Source organism: Corvus moneduloides, chromosome 19, assembly GCF_009650955.1.
Source record: "Corvus moneduloides isolate bCorMon1 chromosome 19, bCorMon1.pri, whole genome shotgun sequence".
Lineage (NCBI taxonomy): Eukaryota > Metazoa > Chordata > Aves > Passeriformes > Corvidae > Corvus > Corvus moneduloides.
Genome location: NC_045494.1, coordinates 6460396 through 6480300, shown reverse-complemented (window position 1 = coordinate 6480300; position 19905 = coordinate 6460396). Strand labels below are relative to the sequence as shown.

Genomic DNA, 19905 nt, shown 5'->3' with positions numbered 1-19905 from the left:
CCCCGTGCGGGTATTTGCCGGCTCCGGCCGTTCCCCGTGCCGGTATTTGCCGGCTCCGGCCGTTCCTGCCCGCGGGCCCCGCGGCTGTCCGGGCCGGGCTGCACGGAGGGGCCGTGAGGGAACGGAGCGCGGCGCGCTCGGCCCGCGCGGTGCATTGTGGGCAGGGCCAGCCGTCGCCGCCGCCATTTTGTCTCTGTCAGGCGCGGCGCGGGCGGTCGGGGCGAGGTGGCCGAGCCGGTGTCTGGCGAGGGGGATTCGGCCTGCAGCTCACGATGATATCGGCCGCCCAGCTCCTCGATGAGCTCATGGGCCGGGACAGGAACCTGGCCCCGGATGAAAAGCGCAGTAACGTGCGGTGGGACCACGAGAGCGTGAGTGCAGCGGGGCCGCTTCTCTCCTCCCTCCTTCCCTGCTCTCGCACGCTGCGCGGGGCCGGGGGTTTGTCGGAGCGGCATGGGCGGCTTCTCTTGGCCGGGGACAGCCGCGTGGAGGGGGGAGAAGGGAAGGGGGGAGGTGCTGGCCAGAGCGGGGGTTCCGCGTGGTTTGTGGAGGCGCGGGTCGGGCTCTCCGCGCTGGGCCCTGCATGGCGGCCTGGGGCGGGCCGGGCCCGGCCGTGCGCGGGAACCGCGCCGAGCCTTCAGCGAGGGGGAAGATCCCGGGCTGCAGGAGGGACAGCCCCGGTGTGCGGGTGTTGGCGGGGGAAGGCTGTGCCCGCCGGGGCCGCCGTTAACGGGAACGGGAATTTTCAGAGGTCCGGTGGTGGCGGCGGAGATCTCCCGCAGGGAAACACAAAAATAAGGCGGGGAGGCGGGGCGGTTAAAGGAATTCAGGACTTCTGAGTAGAAGCTGTTGGTTTGCGCGAAGGGGGATGAGACAGATGTTCTAGTTTGGGAGATAAATGTCTCTGGATCTTTTCCTGAGGGTGGTGAGGAAACAGAAGGGCACGCACGTACCGACTTAAATGTTTTACGGTTTTTACTACAAGGAAAAACCGTAAGACTTTGGAAAGTGAGGATGTGGTTAAGAAAAGCTTGATTCTTTCCATATTTCCTCACTCAGAGGAGTCTCCTTGGGGGGCGGGGGGGGGGGGGAAAAGGACACTAACCTAGACAAGACTGTTGTTTAGCAGTATTTACGTACTTTTGCTAACGTGGTGTTCATTCATTTTCTGCAGTAAGTAGCCCAAACAAGAGAACGTTGTTGTTGTTATTGCTGTTGTTATTATTATTTGAGGTTTCTCCACTGGTTGAGCTTTAATGAATGATGACTTAGTTTTGGCCATCGTAGTTGAATTGTAAGTTACTTCAGGAAAACTCAGTGGTAGCTACAAAGTTCCCGTAGCTGCTGCTTTGGGAGAGATGAACACTGATTAGTTTTTAAATTTTATTTTCTCCCCGTTCGTGATACATTTAGTTATGGCATATGTTAAAAGAAAGTGTCACAGTTACAATAATTTATCACGTAAGTGATAGGAATTTCTGTGGTTTAAGCTGCACAGAGCATTTAGCTCCTCCCGCCCTTAGCATTTGCTTGGGATGATGTTTAATTGGGAGGAGGGAGAAATGCTTGGGTTCGGCTGTTCGAAATTGCATCTTAATCAAATACATGATTTCATGTTTTTATATGGGATCTAGGTCATTATAAAGGAGGATAACACTTGTTTGAATTTGTTTGAATTGGTTGAATTTGCATGATACAAGGACCAATGCCTATCTTACAGTAGATTTTTCAAGTGTGAGGAACAATTCCCTCCCTTGAAAAATTCTGCTCTATAGGTAAGCAGTGCACGTTCAGGAAGTTTTCATGACCTTATGTGTTTCTAGACTTACTTTATTAAGAAAACAGTACAGGTGTTCAGTTAGATATTTTCCTTTGAATGTGAATTTGAAATAAGGAGGAGTTACATGAAATATATTAAATATGAGGTGAATGGCTTGAGCCATGTTGGTCCAGGTAGAACAACAGATAAGGGGATTATTGGTTTGGTTTATTCATTAAGGCGAGAAAGACTTTTTCTCTTCGCTGTTTGTTTTTTTTTTCCCCCATCATTCGCTTTTAATAAATTCAGATTACTGTCTTCATCTTCAAATGAGCAAATCACAGAATATTTTCAATTTTTTTTTCACTTACAACTTCAGGCTGAAGAGTTCGACTATAACCAAAGGACTCTGTCTCTAAGCTGTTGTTTTAGAAACAGGGCCTTGTCTCTCCTTCTCGGTCTTCTGACAGTTCAGAAAGTGAGAGCACTGGGAAAGTTAAAGGCTTAGGGTTGAGCCTTCAGTCCTGCAGGAACTGCTGTTTGCTCTGCTTCTGCTTTTATTTGAGACTAACTAAATACAACCTTTCTGCAAGGAATGTTTTCCTAGGTTCCTATAGTCAACTGATGAGTTCATAAAACCCAACGATTACTGCTGTTAAACACGTGTTTCAGTTTGACTTTCTTTGTCACCTAACGATTAAATTTGCAGTGCTGACAGGTTTTAAAAGACAGGAAATGCATCTGCATTTCAAATAGTAAATTTCAAATAGTAACATTTCATTCCTCTGCCTGACTGCTGTGCTACTTTTCAGGTGAAATACATGTGCTAATGTAATTTCTTCTGAGATTAGACATAGATCATCATGCAACCTGCTCAATGCCAGCATGTTGTATTGATCCCAAAGTGTAGAATTTTGTGTCACATTTCATCAGTTTTGAACGTGGAAGATTATCACAAGAAGCTCATCTGTATTTTGCTTATCATTTGGAGATTGCATCCATGTGGCTATCAGAAACTGGAAGGTGCAGTGAAATACAAGACGGGAGTGGAAGGTGTGGAAGCAGAGGGTGTGATAGCTCAGTGTGATGTATTTGCAGTGCCAATGAAACGTTGATCTTATATTTTAAGAGCTTTTGTAGAGCTTAAGTTCTTACTTTAAAACTTTGACATGATTAAAGCCTTTAATCTTTAAAAATTGGAATCCCACTTGTGGTATATTTCAGCATGATGGCATGTCCTTAGGTGATCAATCCTAGTTTGGGCAACAAGTCTTTGTTTTGTGTGCAGGAGGAAATTATTACTATCATGTATTTTAGTCTTTCTGCTTACTGTCATGTAGACAGTGTAGACAAAGTATATTTCTTTATTGATTCACACCTTCCTGCTTTAATACGCCACCTGCACAAAGCAAGTTCTTATGGAAACAGCGATTGCATAAGAGTTCTGAGGCTGTTCTGTAGCACAAGACAGCCCGGCATAGGCTGCCTGTGCTGCTGTAAGGTTTGAAATTGTGCTGCTTCTTCAAGGCAAACTCAGGGTTTTCAGAAAGTGGAGAGGGGTGAAGACCTGGTAGAGACAAATGGCTGTAAGCGATCATCTCTGATAATGCAGTTTCTCAAAATGTAGGTTTGTATTCAGAGTATAATGTGATAGTTTTAGCTATTTAATGTGTTATGCTTTTACTTTTATAGTGCCAGTGACCTAAATTGCTTTGTATCTAGGTAGAATTTAAGGACTTAATCCTCCAGGGGATGGAGGGAGAGGACTTAACCTTCCATTACTAATACTCTTCAAATAACATTTATCTTTAAGAGTAGGTTTGGGAGAAGGGCTGATGTTGGTTTGGGTGGGCGGGCATTGCTCTTAAAATGTCTGCTGCGTGTGAGCTTTAATGGATTCAAAGAACTCGACTGTGAGGAAGAATTTACTAGTTTTGTTGTGTGAGCCGCAATCTGCCGGATTTTATTCTCAGCCATCTTACTAGGAATTGTCTGCCTAAAGGAATTTGCTTACATAATTGTTCATTACTGTTAGAGAGATACTTCTCCATCAGTAAATACAGTTCTTGCAGAAGAGAAGCATGGTAATGTAGAAGTATTAACAATATAGACATGTCAATAGCTTCTTTATGTGGGAAAGCTTTGAACTGCTTCCCCGACTCCAACTGAATTTGCAATTCTTGCTGTTAACTTAGTGGACTTGGATGTAAAAGATTCTACTTTTCTATCTCCAAGAGATTTCAAGGATTAACAAATTTGTGGTGAAGAAGTGGAAAGTTCCAAGCACCTCTGTTCGTTGTAGTGTCCTATCAAAAAGTGAGAACTCAAGGGCTTTGAGACCCAAGCTGTGTCTTATCCTGCAGCAACAGTTTGAGAGTGACACTTCTCTATTGCACCTTCTCACTAGCAGAGTTGTCAGAATAATTCTGCAAAAAGGAATAAATGCTCGTTACCTGCATAGGGAGTTATCCCTACCAAACTGCCTGTTGGTCTGTTGCTGCATGTATGGAATGTGTTTCCATGTTACTTGCGATTAGTGCAGCGGCCTGATAAACCATGGATGAGGTGACTGATAAGCCTCAGTTCTGTTTCAGTCCATAATGGCTCCGTGATGCTTCAGCCATTCCTTGGCCCACTCACTATTGATTATTTAGAATTGTTTGGAAGTACAGTTGGTGTTCAGCCTGGAAAGACAAATGTTGCGCTCAGTGAAGCTGAGCTGGAATGATACCTGCAAGATTCTGCAGGATTCCAGCAAGTTGTGTTTTCCTGTTGAAGCAAACTCAGTTGAAGAGCATCATGAAATAGCTATGAGAGGGGAAGAAAATTGCTTCAGCCACAGTGGTCTGAACCACTCTGAAGTGAGTATTTCTCTGCAGGCTGCTTCCTAGGAGAAAATGTCAGGTAATTCACTTGATGCCATCCTAGTGCTAGAGTGGCAGCATCTAGAGCTGGTAGGAGAAAATTATGGCAGCTTATTGGTGTGTGGGGGTTTTGTCATTATTTTGGGTTTGAGTTTTTTTGTTTGTTTGATATGGCTTGTGTTTGTTTGGAGGTTTTAATGTATAAATAATTAATACAGTGTGTGGCCTGTTTAAATCTCTTATTTTGGTATTGGTTACTGCAACTTTTGGCTGTAACCATCAGTTCATAAAAAGAGGATTTTCCTAGTAGTGCTGTTTTATAATAATTGTAATTCTTTCTGGTTTTCATTGAGGGTGAGTTTGTTTTGTTTCATTTTGTTTTGTTCATCATACTTCTAATTACTTTTCCTTTGCTTGTTTTGTTGCTACTAGTTTCTAAACTGTTACAGGCCAGTTTGCTTAATTTTTTGGTTGATGGAAGATATTCTATGACCCTTTTAACAGTATGGTATGGTCAGACTGTTATTATTGTGCTCTCTGTGTCTTTGGAAATTGTCTAGTCCATCTCTGAAAATTTTTGGGAAGTGCCTTTTCACTGATCCTTATACCTGAATGGGAATATGAGAAAATGGAAGAGAATGTATAGAGAAATTACGTTTCTATGGAGTAGTACAGGAGTCCATCTCAGAAACTGCTCATTTGAAGCAATTTTGTAGTAAAACAAGGGATATTGCAGTTTTCAGAGAAGAGCAGGTTCTGAAACCAGATTTTTGTCCAGTAACTTTCTCCTTGCTTCTGAGAAGAAAAAAAAAGAAAAAGTCATTTCACATGTTTTCTTAACTATTCTTGGTAAATTGCTTCAGATAGGTGCCAGTATCCAAACCTGGATCATGGGAGACGTATTCAAATTACATAATAAGAGATTTGTTTGTTTGTGTTTCTTGTCCATGGCTTGTTAATAGAAAGCCTGATTGTTTTTCTGAGTAATCTGTAAAGCAGTCAGTAGAGTTTTAACTTCCGTAGCCTGATTTGCAGTCTGGCAGTTAGCTTGGAAAAATAAATCAGGCTAATCTAATTTGATCAATGGATATCACAGGCTTTTCAGTGAGGTGGTGGTGGTTGGGGCTCTCTCCTCACCCCCATTTCTTAAAATACTTCAGACTGTATCTTGGGAGATAAGATACTGCAAGTCTTTGTCCACAGGATATGTGAGAGGATTAGAACTAGGCTGTAATGCAGTCACAGTTATTAGATTTGCCAAAAATTAGAAACTGTGTAACATAAAGAAGGTGCTGGAAGAATGTCCAGGCTAGTTTCGGATTTACACCTTAATTAATGGCAGTCAAATCTGTGGGAAGGGTCTAGTGAAAAGTTAATTATTTAGGATTGTTTATGAAGTTAGGGGTGCAAGTATTTCTGAATCTGCCCTTTTGGCTGTTCTGATGGATAAGACAGGAGATATTTCTGTGTTACGAACTTCAGGAACTGACCAACTTGACTAGCTAAGCCCATGCTCATGGGTGAGGTTGAATAATCTTTTTAACAAAAGCTGTTTTTATCCCATCATATGCTAAGTATTTTCTGACTAGAGTAACAGGTTTGTGGTTTTTTGAACTTTCTGGTGGTCTTTTTCTGTTATCAGAAAAAGAACCTGACTTGATAATGTAAAACCAGGCTGTGCAGAAACAAACTGAACCCTTTTTAGTTGGCAGGAAACCAGGTTAAATGAGTGTCTTCTCTGCCTGAAGAGCTATATAATGTCTTGTTGCCTGTCTTTCTTAAGGTAGGGAATTGTAAAAGCATTGGAGTGGGAAAGCTTTTGGATGATTCTCAGTCTTAATTGCCATCGAAGTCCTTGGGGCAGTACCTGATGTTTGAATGCAAATGGCTCTGGTTTTCCATGCCAGTAGCTCTGAGGAAGTGAAGGCTGAACACAAAGTTGTCCCAGGCAAGCAGAGGAACTTGTTCCATGCTTCCATGGCAGCTGTTCTCACCCCTTGTGGCTTTTCACAGTTGAGAATTTCTCTGAAACTTATTAAATAGTCCAATCTGATTTCATTCCTTTCCTTTGAAAATATTAAATATAGATACCTATAAATTGATGACCCTTTCCTCTAATCTTAAATATTTACTGGTAAAATTAAGATATATTACTATTGCAAGGAAAAGTAAGATTTTTGGTGTTTTGTCATCAAGATGCACCTTGTAGCACTTACTGCTGCCAAGAAATATAAAGATAGAGGGTGTGTAAAATTTTTAGAAATTCTACTATCTCCAAAAGAAACTTTATCACTGTATTTTAGAAATAGAAGTTATTACATAAAATTTCCTATTCAAGAGGCAAAAAATGATGCCTGTTTCTTTCTTTTCTGTCAGGTTTGCAAATACTACCTTTGTGGCTTTTGCCCAGCTGAATTATTTACAAATACCCGTTCTGATTTAGGTAAGTTTATAAGTAATGAGATTTTTATTCACTTAAAAGTAATTACAGCTAAGCTTTTGTTTGCGAACTATGTTTTTATTGTTAATTGCTCTGTCAAACACTTTGAATTTTTTTTACTTTTTCAGTTCAAGGGTTGCCAGTGATACAGTATGCTAAGAGTAATATTTATTCCACATCCTACTTTGCCTAAGTGAAAAAACATCTTAAAATTTTTTTCTTACTGTGTAAGCTAAATTACTGGGTATGGGGTGCTTTTCTCCTGCTCAAGTTTCAGTTTCTAGTTAAGGTTATTCTACCTGGGCAGGGTTTTAACCTGGTTTTGTGTGAGTATACTTTTTTGAGCTGCTTTACTTTAGAGACTCACTTTCTGTAATAGTTATTTCTGAAGACTGGCTCTAAATTACTGGCAGCTTTCAAGTGATGGTACATGGACAGCATGTAGTTTGGAGATGGTAACTTAACAAAACCAGACTTTTTGTCTTAGTGTTAATTTCTAAGTCTGTTGAAGAGTTTGAGAGTCTGGGGAAGGTGGGGAGTTTTAACACAGCCACCTTCATGGACTCAGGGCACGTACCTCCTAATTTTACTCTGAAGATCAATGTTTTAGGTAGCCAGTGTGTTGCAAAGAACACTGGAAATTAGAAAGTGCCTGATGAAATTACCCTTCATATGCAATTTTTTTTGTTGTTCTTTTTTATTTTTTAAAGCCCCAGGTGTTTAGGATATTACATTGTTTGTTTGTATTGACTGATGTAAAACTTGATCTGGAAATTCTATTTTTATGAAGACTTCATATATAGAGTCTCTTTTGGTTTTATAGTTACTAAATGATATTGCCATTCTTTTTCTTTGATACATCTTTCAAGCTGCAAGCAAAGGAAGCAGAAAGGCAGAAGCATAAAAGTCCTTGTGAAATGTTTATAGTCCTGTTCTATTGTGGTGCGCAAACAAATGCTGGTGGAATATGAATACAACATTTAGGAATGCAAACTTAAGCTTTTTGTGTTGTCTTCTTAGGTCCTTGTGAAAAAATTCATGATGAAAATCTACGCAAACAGTAAGTTTGTTGTTGGATATGTTAAAGCAGATAAGAGTTTCTGGTATCTTTGGCATTTGTTAATAGCAACCCAAACATTACAAATTAATTGCTATTTTATTATGTAAATTTATTTAAATTCCTGTTTAAATAAAAATTTATTTCCTTAAATATATAATATTCTCCTACTATGAGCAAGAATTTATAATACTGTGTATCTCGTTACTTAGTTCTCATCTTTTACAGATTGATGTGAGCTTTCATTTTAAAAATCTTCTCTCAGGTACGAGAAGAGCTCTCGGTTTATGAAGGTGGGCTATGAGAGAGACTTCCTGCGTTATTTGCAGAGCTTGCTTGCAGAGGTGGAGCGCAGGATCCGGAGGGGCCATGCTCGTTTGGCACTGTCACAGAACCAACAGTCTTCTGGGGTGAGTCTGCAAGAGTCATTGAGGCAGCTTTTCCTGCACATAGCATCTTCAGGGTGTCTTGACCTTATCTATTCACGTAAAACTTACTGTTATCCAGAAGATTCCTGATCAGTAAGATTTTTCATCTGTTAGCCAGCAGGTCACACATCTGGCCCTAATGGACGAGCCAACAGCTCCACAGTCAGGAAGAGCCCTCTCTGTTCTCACCATCTCTTGTTTTCTCAGAACAAGTATCTGTTCTCTACCTGTCAAGTGTTGTCTTTATCCTGACAACCTCAGTCTACCTTCTCTCCACTAGTTGCGCATTCCTCCCTCCCTGCACTAGCAAGCTGTATCTTGTCCCCTGATGGATTTGGAGCAATGATTGTGGCCTGTGCTCTGTAAATTTTGTCACTGCCAGGACAGCCTTGCTCCTTTCTGCTGCCCCACCTCACTGTTCTGTGCAAAGTCCAGTTGCTTCAGAAGGAGCTGTGGACAGCATCCAGTTGAGAGATATCACTTAGGGAGCAGAGCAAAGGTGGGAGGGAGGCAGTAAGTATTCTGGCAGGCTGCAGAAAGGACACTGCTAACAAATACATCTTTGAAGTAAGGTTCTTTTTGCATTTTACGCTCAGAAATTGAATTTCAAAGCCCACAGAACTTCTAAGTCATACTTGAATGTCTGCAAAGATATGTAATAGGTGCATGGGAGTGTCAGAGCTTAAAATTAGGACTTTGAATTCACTTTTTTTACCTTCTATGGGCCAGGACCTTGAACATTTTTGTTGATTCGGGAGGAATTAGTGTGACTAGACTTAGCAAGGGTGGAGTAAATGGTGTTGAGGAGTGTTTTATGTTAGACTAGACTATTATTAGTAGCTTCTCGTAGGAGAAGAGGCAGGGGGAGGTTATTCCCAAAGTGTCTCTGGAATATGAGAAGGCATACATTTGTGTGTTTAGCTGTTTTAACAAAAGAAAAAAAAACCCATCAAGGAAAGAAAAATAACCCCAACTCACTCTTGTACTGTTTGCAGGGAGCGGGACCTACTGGTAAAAATGAAGAGAAGATTCAGGTGTTAACTGACAAAATTGATGTACTTCTTCAACAGGTGAGAGTTTTTTAACCCACGTAAGAGAGATCTCTTACTTCTGTTACTTGATCAAAAATTAAACTTCTAATTTTTTTATTGCCTTTTAGATTGAAGAACTAGGGTCAGAAGGAAAGGTGGAAGAAGCACAAGGAATGATGAAACTCGTTGAACAGTTGAAGGAAGAGAGAGAACTGCTGAGGTCTACGACTTCAGTAAGTAATGTGTTCGTAGTTATGTGAGACATATCAAAATTTCATGCACAGTACATTGTGAATAACCTTGTCCTTCCACTGAAGGCATGCAAGGTCTGTGCAGAATTTATTACTTAGTAACAGGACATTTGGCTGTGTTAATCCATTGTGTTGATTAAGCATTCTACCTTGAGAGTGGGCTTCCTGCACACAAATTATGGAATTATTCACCCAGCAGTCCTGGAGGAGAGCTTGCACCTTACTCTAGTTCAGGTCTCAGTTAAACTTTGCCCTGTAGCCTCTGCAATATAATTTTACTGAACTACCAATGTGACTGTTACAGAAAGTCCTTGTGGCAGGGCTGTGACTAGAGACAGGCATCCGTCTGACTCTGAGAGCTGCAGAAGCCAGAGGGAATGTGTTAAGTAGCAAGTTCCTGTCAATAAAAAGGAGCTTAAGCTAAAAGATTTTATTTTGGTGTTTAATGAAATGCTCAAATTGAGATTCTTGTTTTATTTTTTTAAGAGCTCTTAAATGTTGCAGGCAGTGTGTTTATGTCCATACTGTATGATTCATGAACATTGCACAGCAATAATCACCTGGGTTTATGTTGAAATTTCAGTGTATTTCTCATATGTCTGTTGAAACAGTGGTTTAATTTAACCACCATACTTTTAAATAGAAGCCAGCATTTCTTTTTGTTTTTCTTCATGGGGTATTCTAGCCTTTTGATTCCTTGAGGTATATTCTGTGGTAGTTCTGCAGCTCCTGACATTTCAGTTGATGCCAAAGGACTCTTAAAACTGAAAAAGAAAGCTTTAAAAGAAAATGTTAAAACTTTAATTTTTATGATATTGCAAGGAGGCTGCAGGTGTGACTGTGTCCATATTAATGCACTGAGGAATGGTTCTGTGATTTCTTGTGGGTTCCTTCCTTGTGAGAATGGGCATAGGTGGCCTCTTTTCTCCCTGTTTGCTGTGTTGGGGTGCAGTGCTCCAAAGATAAAGCTGGCAGATGTGATTTCAGCTTTCAGTAGTGTCTGGGATTTGACAGCGGTAACATAGAGTTCTAAACCTCTTCACTGGCTTCTGGCTAAAACTTTTCTTTCGCCTAATCAAATATTTTTCTTTTTTCAGACGATTGAGAGCTTTGCAGCCCAAGAAAAACAAATGGAAGTTTGCGAAGTTTGTGGAGCCTTTTTAATTGTAGGAGATGCGCAGTCCAGGGTAGATGACCACTTGATGGGAAAGCAGCATATGGGTTATGCCAAAATAAAAGCTACTGTAGAAGATTTAAAAGTAAGTATTTCCTCCAGTTATTGAAATGAAAAATGCTTGGAGGCTTCCTAACGTACATAAAAGGCTGCCCAGTGGATTTTCTCAGGAGAGTGAAACACCCCAAGGAATGGAATCCTGCACTAAGCTTTCACTGATGTAATTTGTTGTGACATTAGATATAAGCAAAGATGTCGATTAAGGTGGAAATTTTTATGGCCTTTTTAAAGAAATGTAGTGTGGCCTCTATTCTCGTGAGAGTGACAAACAAAAAAAAGTTCTGCAAGACAAAGGATTTTAGGAAGCACTCTTCTTTGTTTGGAAAATAACACTGAAATTTTTTAGAAGCTTAGGCTTTTACATCCTCAGAACTTACAAGCTTAAGTATCTTGAGTAATCTTCATTTCTTCTTGTGAACTTGTTTTTTAAGGAAAAGTTACGAAAAAGAACAGAAGAGCCTGACCGTGATGAAAGGTTGAAAAAGGAGAAGCTAGAACGGGAAGAGAGAGAGAAAGAGAGGGAGCGAGAAAGAGAAGAGCGGGAAAGGAAGAGACGACGTGAAGAGGAAGAAAAGGAAAAAGAGAGGGCTCGTGACAGAGAGAGACGTAAAAGGAGCCGCTCACGAAGCAGGCATTCAAGCAGGACATCTGACAGGAGGTGCAGCCGCTCACGAGACCACAAAAGGTCAAGAAGCAGAGAAAGAAGGCGAAGCAGGTATGTGCATGTGTGTCTGTGTGTCTCTTGAGTATTTTCACATAACTTTCTAGAAGGTAAAAGTCTTACGGGGACTTGATCTGTCAGCCTGGGTCACATCACTGATGTGTTAGCTTCACTTAGGTCTTGCTTCTTAAGTGAAGACACACTTTATTGGTTCTAAGGATAAGCAAGTTTTTGCTGAGTGTCACTCTCTCCTCTCCATTTTTGGAAGATGACACCTTTGTGGTGGAAGTGGCTGTATGAGGGAGCTTTCAGCAGACAAAGAATGCTCCCAAAGAATAGGGTCTTGTTTCTTTCTTCAGTTGGTCTTTATTTCATGGTGGTAGATACTTTTAAGCGGTGTAGTTAAGTGTTTCAGTAAATGAAGAGGGCAATGATGCCAGCTCTTAGGTACTGGGAAATATTTACGTACAATATGTTAAGATTTGGTTTCTACAGATAATCACTGTATTAGAAAATGCTACTGTTTTATTGTTTCATATTCCGAGTTAGAAAATAGCAGCTGAGATTTACGTTTTTAAAATTTTCTCTGAATGTTAAGGAGTCGTGACCGGAGAAGAAGCAGAAGCCATGATAGATCAGAAAGGAAACACAGGTCTCGCAGCAGGGACAGGAGACGGTCAAAAAGCCGGGATCGGAAATCCTACAAGCACAGAAGCAAAAGCAGAGAGAGAGAACAAGACAGGAAGTCAAAAGAAAAAGGTATGTTTGTATAAAGACTGGGTTCTTAGCAAGTTCTGAAACTAATATTTTCTTAGAGTCTCAAAAGCTGTTAGCCTCTCAGTGAGTGACTGAAAGTTCTTAGTACCAAATCAGACCTGGTTCTGAAAGCTCTGTGTGTTGCTGTAAACAATTCGAAGTATTTTGTTCTTTACAGTTACGGTTACTGCACGTGTGCATACCTACACCCCAGTGTCCTTCTCCTACCTGTTGCACTTTGTCTGCAGATGAAGTGTGCAAGCATTTTAATATATTTTAAGACCTGCTTACCTTTATAAAAACATAAGCCTGTAATCATCATTTCCTAAGAGTGAATGTCTTATATTCCTACTCTTAGTGGATATTTGCAATTACCCTTTGCAGGTACATGTTTAGAGGGAGATTGGTACCTGGCTTCTCACCTGTACCATCTATTACTTCTCAACACTATCATGTTACCTTTATTACCCTTTTAACAGTGCTTTTTAGTTTTTTTTCCCAATCTGTAAATGTAGTCCAAGATAAATATTGCAGAATCTCTGATGCTCTAAATGACAATTTATGCCTTCTCCCCCATCTTCTGCTCTTCCCCCGACCTTTCTCCCTTGTTTTTTGGTTTGGTTTTTTTTTGTTTGTTGTTTAAACGAAGTGAGTTTTGCTTTGTCAGTATTCAGGTGAGTCTCAACAGAAAGCTGTGTTAGTCCTTGGAATGGTTTTATAGCTGTACATGCCGTGTACCACAGCATTGATGGTGGCTCACTGCTTCACCAGAGGCTGGAACTCAGAAGCTTTAAGTAGGATTACAAAGAGCTACAGTGAGAACACTGCAGATTCACATTTTGTGAGAAGATACTAATTCACTGTTATTGCTAAATTTCCCCCTTTAAAAGTCTTCTGGAACTTCTGTAGGAACGTAATACTTCTGGCTCTGGTGGGGAGCTGACTAATGGCCAGTCCGAAACAGCCACCCCACTTCATGGGCTGATCATCAGTAATGGATGAAACAATTGTGTTTCTAAGGTACTTTTGAGGTTCTCTGGAATGAAAGGTGCTCTGTGCATGTTTCTGGGTTGCATAGGCCTGTCTGCTTGACCCTTCTCCATATTTATCCAGTGGATTGGTTGCCAAAATGTTGGTAATGCTTCATGTATTTCTCTTCCCTGACTTCCTTGGACTGTTTCAATTATTCTGGTTTATACTGTGGGACACCTTAAGTATTGATTCTTCTCTCATTTTCCTTTGCCCTGTAAGAGAGTGGGTTTTGCTGCTTGCTTGTTGGCAGTGGAAATGATGTGTAGGCTTTAAACTCAGATTCAGTGTTGTAGCCTATATCTGTCCATTTGTTACTATTCCTACCTGATACTGTGCCTTTTTTGCCTGCTTTATGAACAGATTTCTGGTACTTGGTCAAGAATGTCCTGTTCTTCTGAATGTGTGTATCTATGCATATAAATAACTGTTTTCTTATTTATTCAAATTTGGTCTGGTTTTGAGCTTTTCAGTTCTTTTCTTAATCTTCCCATAAATAGAGGAGCTAGTGAACTTTCTTCAGCATCTCAAGTATTTTTAGTTTTGACTTGACTGATTTCCTTGCTGGCTGTTTTATTTGCTGCTTGCTACTTTCTTCCACCAGAAATGAGAACAGTGAGGTGATGCTATGAGCTGCGATGAAAATCCCACCCGGGAAAATCAATTACTTTTTTTGATTGTGCCATCCTGACATTTGTAAAAACACAAATAGGCCTTAGAGCAGGACTGTAATGCTGAAGAAGTTTGTGGTTTTCCCTTTGTTGGGAAAATCTTTTCACAGAAAAAATAAAAAGGAGGAGGGGAGGAAGGAAAAAAGCAAACCCAATAGTATTTAATAAGGAAACACTGAATTTCTGTGCTGAAGCTGTAAGCACAGTTGCATCCTCATATTTGCAGTGTGGCACTGTAGATAGGTAGTTAAGAAGAAAGCTTTAGAGATTCATATATTTGAGGTGTGTGGCTTTTGCACAACAGTAACTTAAAAGTTAAATCTTAATACTAATAGCTTCAGAATCTACTTCTCTTTATAGCCACCACTGATCTGCAGTTGTAAAAGTAAGCAGCAAAGGCTGTAACTGCTCATGGGTAGCGCCCTTTCATCTGGAAATCTCAGACTGCTTTATAAACATGAATATTAACACAAAAAAACCCCAAGGCATAGTTGCCCAAGACTTGCCTACAATTGCATATTAAATTAGTGCCACACTTTGAAAATTCAGAAGTCCTGGCTTCTTGTTCACTAAGATACTGTAGAAGACAAGCAACCAAGGTTGCAAGAAAAAAGCATGTGTAAAAATGGGGGCACTTGATTTGTGACTCAGATTTTGAGTCAGGGATATCTTTGCTAAAAGGAAGGAGCCACCAGCCATAAACACCAGCTGAGCATTAGCTTAATATGAGCCAGTAGAATGCAGCTACTGTTCAAGTAAACAAACTTCAGAGCAGATGGAATAAATTGGGGGTTGTAATAAAAGGAAAATTATTCTCCAAGTACCTTCATTTTATGAAGGGCTAATACTGGAATGGGCCTCTAGACCACTTTGGCTTGGCTCTCTATCTTCCCTAATCTGGATTCTGATACTTATATAAAAATAATTACGATCATGTTTTAATGTTAGTGATTAAACCTCAGCAAATACTGCTAGAACACCTCAGTAATACTGAATATTATGTTTGACTGATTTTGCATTTTCTGAACAATAAAGCGATTCACTTTGTTGTGATCAGAATTCTCACAAAACACATTCTCAGTTGCCTGCACAAACTCAATCAGAAAAATGTTCATGTGTTTAATCATGAAGCAAAGTCAATATTATGTGATTATACCTAATGGATCACAGCTGAAATAATACACCCAGTTTCAACAGCAAACTAATTTTATGTGCTTTTAAAGAGAGAACTCTTACTGATTAAAAATACAGTGGAGGAACTTACCTTCTTGCAGATGCTCTAGGGGTTGAAAAGTTCAGTTAATTGGACTATTTGTTGAATACACTTTTTCAGTTCTGCTTGGCAAACCGGAGGTTTGCTATGGTAAACCTGTTTTAATACTAAAATTTTTAGAAGAGTTTGATCTTTCATACCACAGTTTAATAGTTTTTTTAACCTTAAACACAATTATCCTTCCTGACCACATTCAAGACACAAACAAGACAGAACAAAACCCTGCACACTGCACATCCATAGGGCTATTAAGATCTACCATATCTACATAGGACAGAAGATAAGATTATTGGACTGACTACTAGTCCTCTGCGGGGAAACAAGACTACTATTCCTCAGTGGATCCACGTGTGCACCGGAGATACCTTTAAGACACAAAAAGAAGACTTTTTAACAAGGTTAGTTAGAGTGCAATCTACCTGCGGAGTTGCCAAACCGAGGGCAGACAGAGCCAAACTGACTTAGTCCTTCAGTGAGCTGGGTGACGTTGCCGTGTGCTTTCTGCAAGCACCCTGCACTGGATGTGCTGCTGCAGGTGAATCCTCACTACTGGTGGTCATTAGGCAGTTGCCCTCATTGCTCTGTGAGGGCTTTACCCTATGCTTTGGTAGTGTGTTATAAAACAAAGAAGTTGGGATGTTGCTGTTCTTTTAAAGCTTAATTTCTTGCTTTGTTTCCTGGAATATAAAAGTGTGTTATGCCAGTCTAGGTGATAACATTATTTAAAATAGCTTTTTCAGAGTGTTCGATCTGTGTGCTCCTGTGTTGGGGATATATCTATGTATTTATATTACTTATTTTGATTGCCCGGATAGCAGGGAATAATCAGAAAAAAGAGCGTGAATGTTGTTCTGTATGATGACATCTGAGAGGTTGGTTTTTTTGGATTTTTTTTTTCTCTCCAAAGTGTCTTTACTGATCAAGAGTTGAATATTATGGTGTGAAATAATACAGCAGGAATTGGTATTTTTATTAAATTTGCAAATACTGAATTTACAGATGAGGCACGCAGCTCTAATACTGAATGTTTTTCTTCCCATGGAAATGTTTTTACTTCTGGCTTCCTTCCTTCTTTGAAGATTATTGAGTTCTTACTGTAGCAAATGCTTCAGTGAGCTTCCCAATTCATGATGAAATTGTGGGCTCCTTCCCCCACATCTTGCTGTTTCTTTGCCTTTGAAAAAAAGTGCTTTTTATATATTCTCCAAGCTGTCTCCCCAAGCCCTTTTAATGAGTTGTTTATAAATGACTGCTGTTTTTATAAAATTGAGAATTAACAATGCTGACAAATGTGCGGCTTCAAATTTAATCTTGGTTGTCACTGGGATCCCCACCTTCAAAGCTGTCAGTACTTAATATTGTTTCCCCAAGTATTTGATAGTTTGGGATTGCTAGTTTTTAATTGGCAAGTATCAATTTCTTTGATCATGCAGTCAAGCATTATCCCACCACTCTTTTCTGATTCTCTTCCAAGAACCATAATTAATGAGAACTGTAAACCAAAGCGGGCCATACACAATCAGAAATCAAAACTTGGGGACCAAAAGAGTCCCATGATAAGTAAGGAAGCCATGCACCATAATTACACATTTGCCTAACCTCTTTACCGCCAATTTGTGTATTTTGACAGAGAGCTGAGTAACTGCCTCTGTTGGGAGGTCTGACCTTTCTCCTCTTCCCCCACCCTGTACTGTCCCCTTTTACCTTTATTTTGTCCCCTCTCCATTCCAGCATGGTAGTCTGAAGCCTTTTTCTGTAACTTTTTGAGTATTACTGTTATTGCTATGGAAAGTAATTGTCCCATGTTGTATGCAATATGTATCTCACATGTGCAATGTTTGTTTTTACTTTGAAATCCATGGTCAATGTCTTCTTTCATGGCAGAAAAGAGGGGATCTGATGATAAAAAAAGTAGTATGAAGTCCAGTAGTCGAGAAAAACAGAGTGAAGACACAAATACAGACTCGAAGGAGAGTGAGACTAAGAATGAGGTCAATGGGACCAATGAAGACATAAAATCTGAAGGTGACACTCAGTCCAATTAAAACTGATCTGATATGACCTCAGATCAGACAGAGGTAAGTGCATTATTTCAAACTTTGATTAGGGCTTTTTGTTACTGTTTAACAGTGCAGCGTAAGTATGCACAGATGAAGATGGAACTAAGTCAAGTAAGAAGACAAACTAAAGCACCTTCTGAAGGAAATGACAGTGTAGTCCTGCAAAACATTTTGAGGTACATCGTTTTGTCTCAGCTATTTTGTAGCAGACTCGTGCCCCCATTAGTGTGCCTCTTTGGGACATATTTGTAATATAGTCACCATAGAAAAATTAATTATCCTTTTTTTATTTTTAGGAATTTTGTTATCGTTTTTTAAAAAAAGTTGAACTGTTTTTGTATTTAAGTCCATATTGTGTTGGTACATCAGCAGAAACTTTTGCTTAAATACTTAATATTTGAGGCACATGTTGGACTACTTTGTTTTCATATAAACTGCTAGTATTTCTTTGTCAAGGATGTTTCTAGTTTTTTTGCTTTATTGCCTTGCATTCTAATGCAGTTTGTTCTGTAACTCGAGAGCCAGTAGCATTGGATTGATGGAAGTGTAGGGTTTATGAATTATTGCAGCTGACTACCATACCTCACACAGCGTTGGTGTTGTGAGCGGCCCATGAAAAGCCAAATTAAAAATCAAGGATTCAGTCAAACTAAGCAGGTACTCATGCCAGGTACTCCTTTCTCTACCCACATCCATGTTTGAATGCTGTTGCCTGTAATCTTTAAGCTTACTGTTGTGTTTTTGATTTTGAAGCTAGTGAAAAGGACTTTTTGTGTATTGTGTGAATACTGTAAATCTGATGTTAACAGAATGGAATTTTCTTTCAACTGTGTGTAGGGATGCAGTGCTGCCCAGAATTAGATATCTTTAAAGAGTTTAAAATGCAATAAACACTACATAATATTCGCCTTGTTACTTTCAATGCAATTCAAGTCTTTAAGAGGTATGTGCTTAATATTTCCTACTGTGTAGGAGACTTTGCAGTCAGCCATAGCACAGAACAGTGGAATGGCTGCTAACAGGCTTGTAAGGCAGATGTGCAGAGACAGATGCCACCAAATGATGACAGTGTTGATGGCAGGAATGTATGCTGGAAACTGTTTGTGGGAAATGAAGCAGCTAAACAATAGGCAATACAATACTGTATTGAAAGGAAAACTTGAAGTTTTTTCCCCACTCTTGACATAGCTTTCTTACAGAAGGTCTTTAGTTGTATTCCTGAAATAAGGAACTAACAGTGGAGAGGACAGCTGATAAATGAGCTTCTTGCAACATAATTTGTTACTGTAGTGGCATTATGTATGCTAGGAACTCTTAAACACTTAATGTTGATATTAAACCATTAATGCTGCATCATTGCTTCTAAAGCCAGTCACGTTCAATGGTGATGTTTTTGTAGAGTTAAGATGACAGCTAACAACTGGGCCAGTGTATAGGAATGGTAAACAGAATGCTCCTAATGCTGTCTAATCGTCTGTTCTCCCAAAATTTTGCATTATAGGACTACTACATGAAGAGTCTGCGAAGACATTGGAAGACAGCTTAAACTGAAGATCTGCTTTAAAATGAGGTGAAAGAAAGCTGTAGTGGCGTAGAAAAATATAAAGTTGAGTTAGAATTTTTTTTATAAAATTTAATTCAGGACTGGTGTTTCCTTCCAGAGTTCAGAAAGATGTGTTGATAATAGCACATATGCTACTGAGAATATAAGTCCTGTATCCTTTTTTTTTTTCTTTAAGACTTTTTAAGATAAGAAACCAACATAACCTGAACACATGGCTTGCTCAGTGTTTAATTGCAAGTTTTCATTCTTGGACTTTAAAACACAAGAATAAATGTTTAGTATTTGTGTGAATCAAACTAAAATGAATCCCATTTTTACAACTAAGCTATTCCTAGCTTCTTGATATACAAGAAATGGAAATAAAGTATCCTTGAATTTCTGTTACAAATTTGATTGTCTCTGTCATTGAACATTTAATATTAAATAAGTTTCTTTCCTAATAAATTACTCATGTCTTCAAGCTTAGTTCATTAATTTGGATGCTTAGTTATTCCGTGCTGTTTGTGGATTTGTGGTTGTTTTTGGTGCCATCAGGATCTAATTTCAAGCTTACTTTTCTAGCTGTTAGATGCTCTTGGGTTCAGCATCTCCCCAAAAAGTGCCTTTGCTGCATTTGGTTAAGAAATTACAGAAATCTTCCAATAAAAATGTAGGTATTAAGTCTTTAGAAAACAGTTCAACTTGGACAGCATGTTCAGAGAGGTGCCAGTACTGAGACTGGCATTCAGACTGCCTCATATTTGCATTGCAGTATTGGTTTGGGATATTGATTAACGACCCTGTGCAGTTGGTCAGAACAGACAAGTGGGCAGGGAGATGTGCTTCAT

The 19905-nt window shown here is 39.6% G+C and overlaps 1 protein-coding gene across 7 annotated transcripts; it reads left to right on the top strand.

Annotated features, from left to right (window-relative positions):
- Positions 1-158: 158 nt before the first annotated feature.
- On the top strand, positions 159-19543 carry LUC7L3 (LUC7 like 3 pre-mRNA splicing factor). 7 transcript variants are annotated; one of them, XM_032128821.1, is made up of 12 exons: positions 159-371; positions 7000-7066; positions 8084-8123; positions 8386-8530; positions 9544-9618; positions 9708-9812; positions 10928-11089; positions 11496-11779; positions 12324-12484; positions 17339-17479; positions 17585-17690; positions 19016-19525. In XM_032128821.1, the coding sequence occupies exons 1-12, from the start codon at positions 273-275 to the stop codon at positions 19026-19028; spliced, it is 1398 nt and encodes a 465-aa protein (XP_031984712.1). In that variant the 5' UTR covers positions 159-272; the 3' UTR covers positions 19029-19525. The 7 variants fall into 7 exon arrangements, 5 of the variants coding, with proteins under 5 accessions (XP_031984712.1, XP_031984711.1, XP_031984714.1 ...); XR_004243802.1 differs by having other exon boundaries at positions 17339-17690; XR_004243803.1 differs by lacking the exons at positions 17585-17690; positions 19016-19525 and adding an exon at positions 15727-15852 and having other exon boundaries at positions 17339-17523.
- Positions 19544-19905: the final 362 nt, after the last annotated feature.

Coding starts and splice junctions, on each gene's coding strand:
- LUC7L3 (XM_032128820.1), top strand. CDS start 273: ATGATATCGGCCGCCCAGCTCCTCGATGAGCTCATGGGCCGGGACAGG. Junction 372..6,999: donor TGCGGTGGGACCACGAGAGC/GTGAGTGCAGCG, acceptor CTTTTCTGTCAG/GTTTGCAAATACTACCTTTG. Junction 11,090..11,495: donor CTACTGTAGAAGATTTAAAA/GTAAGTATTTCC, acceptor TTGTTTTTTAAG/GAAAAGTTACGAAAAAGAAC.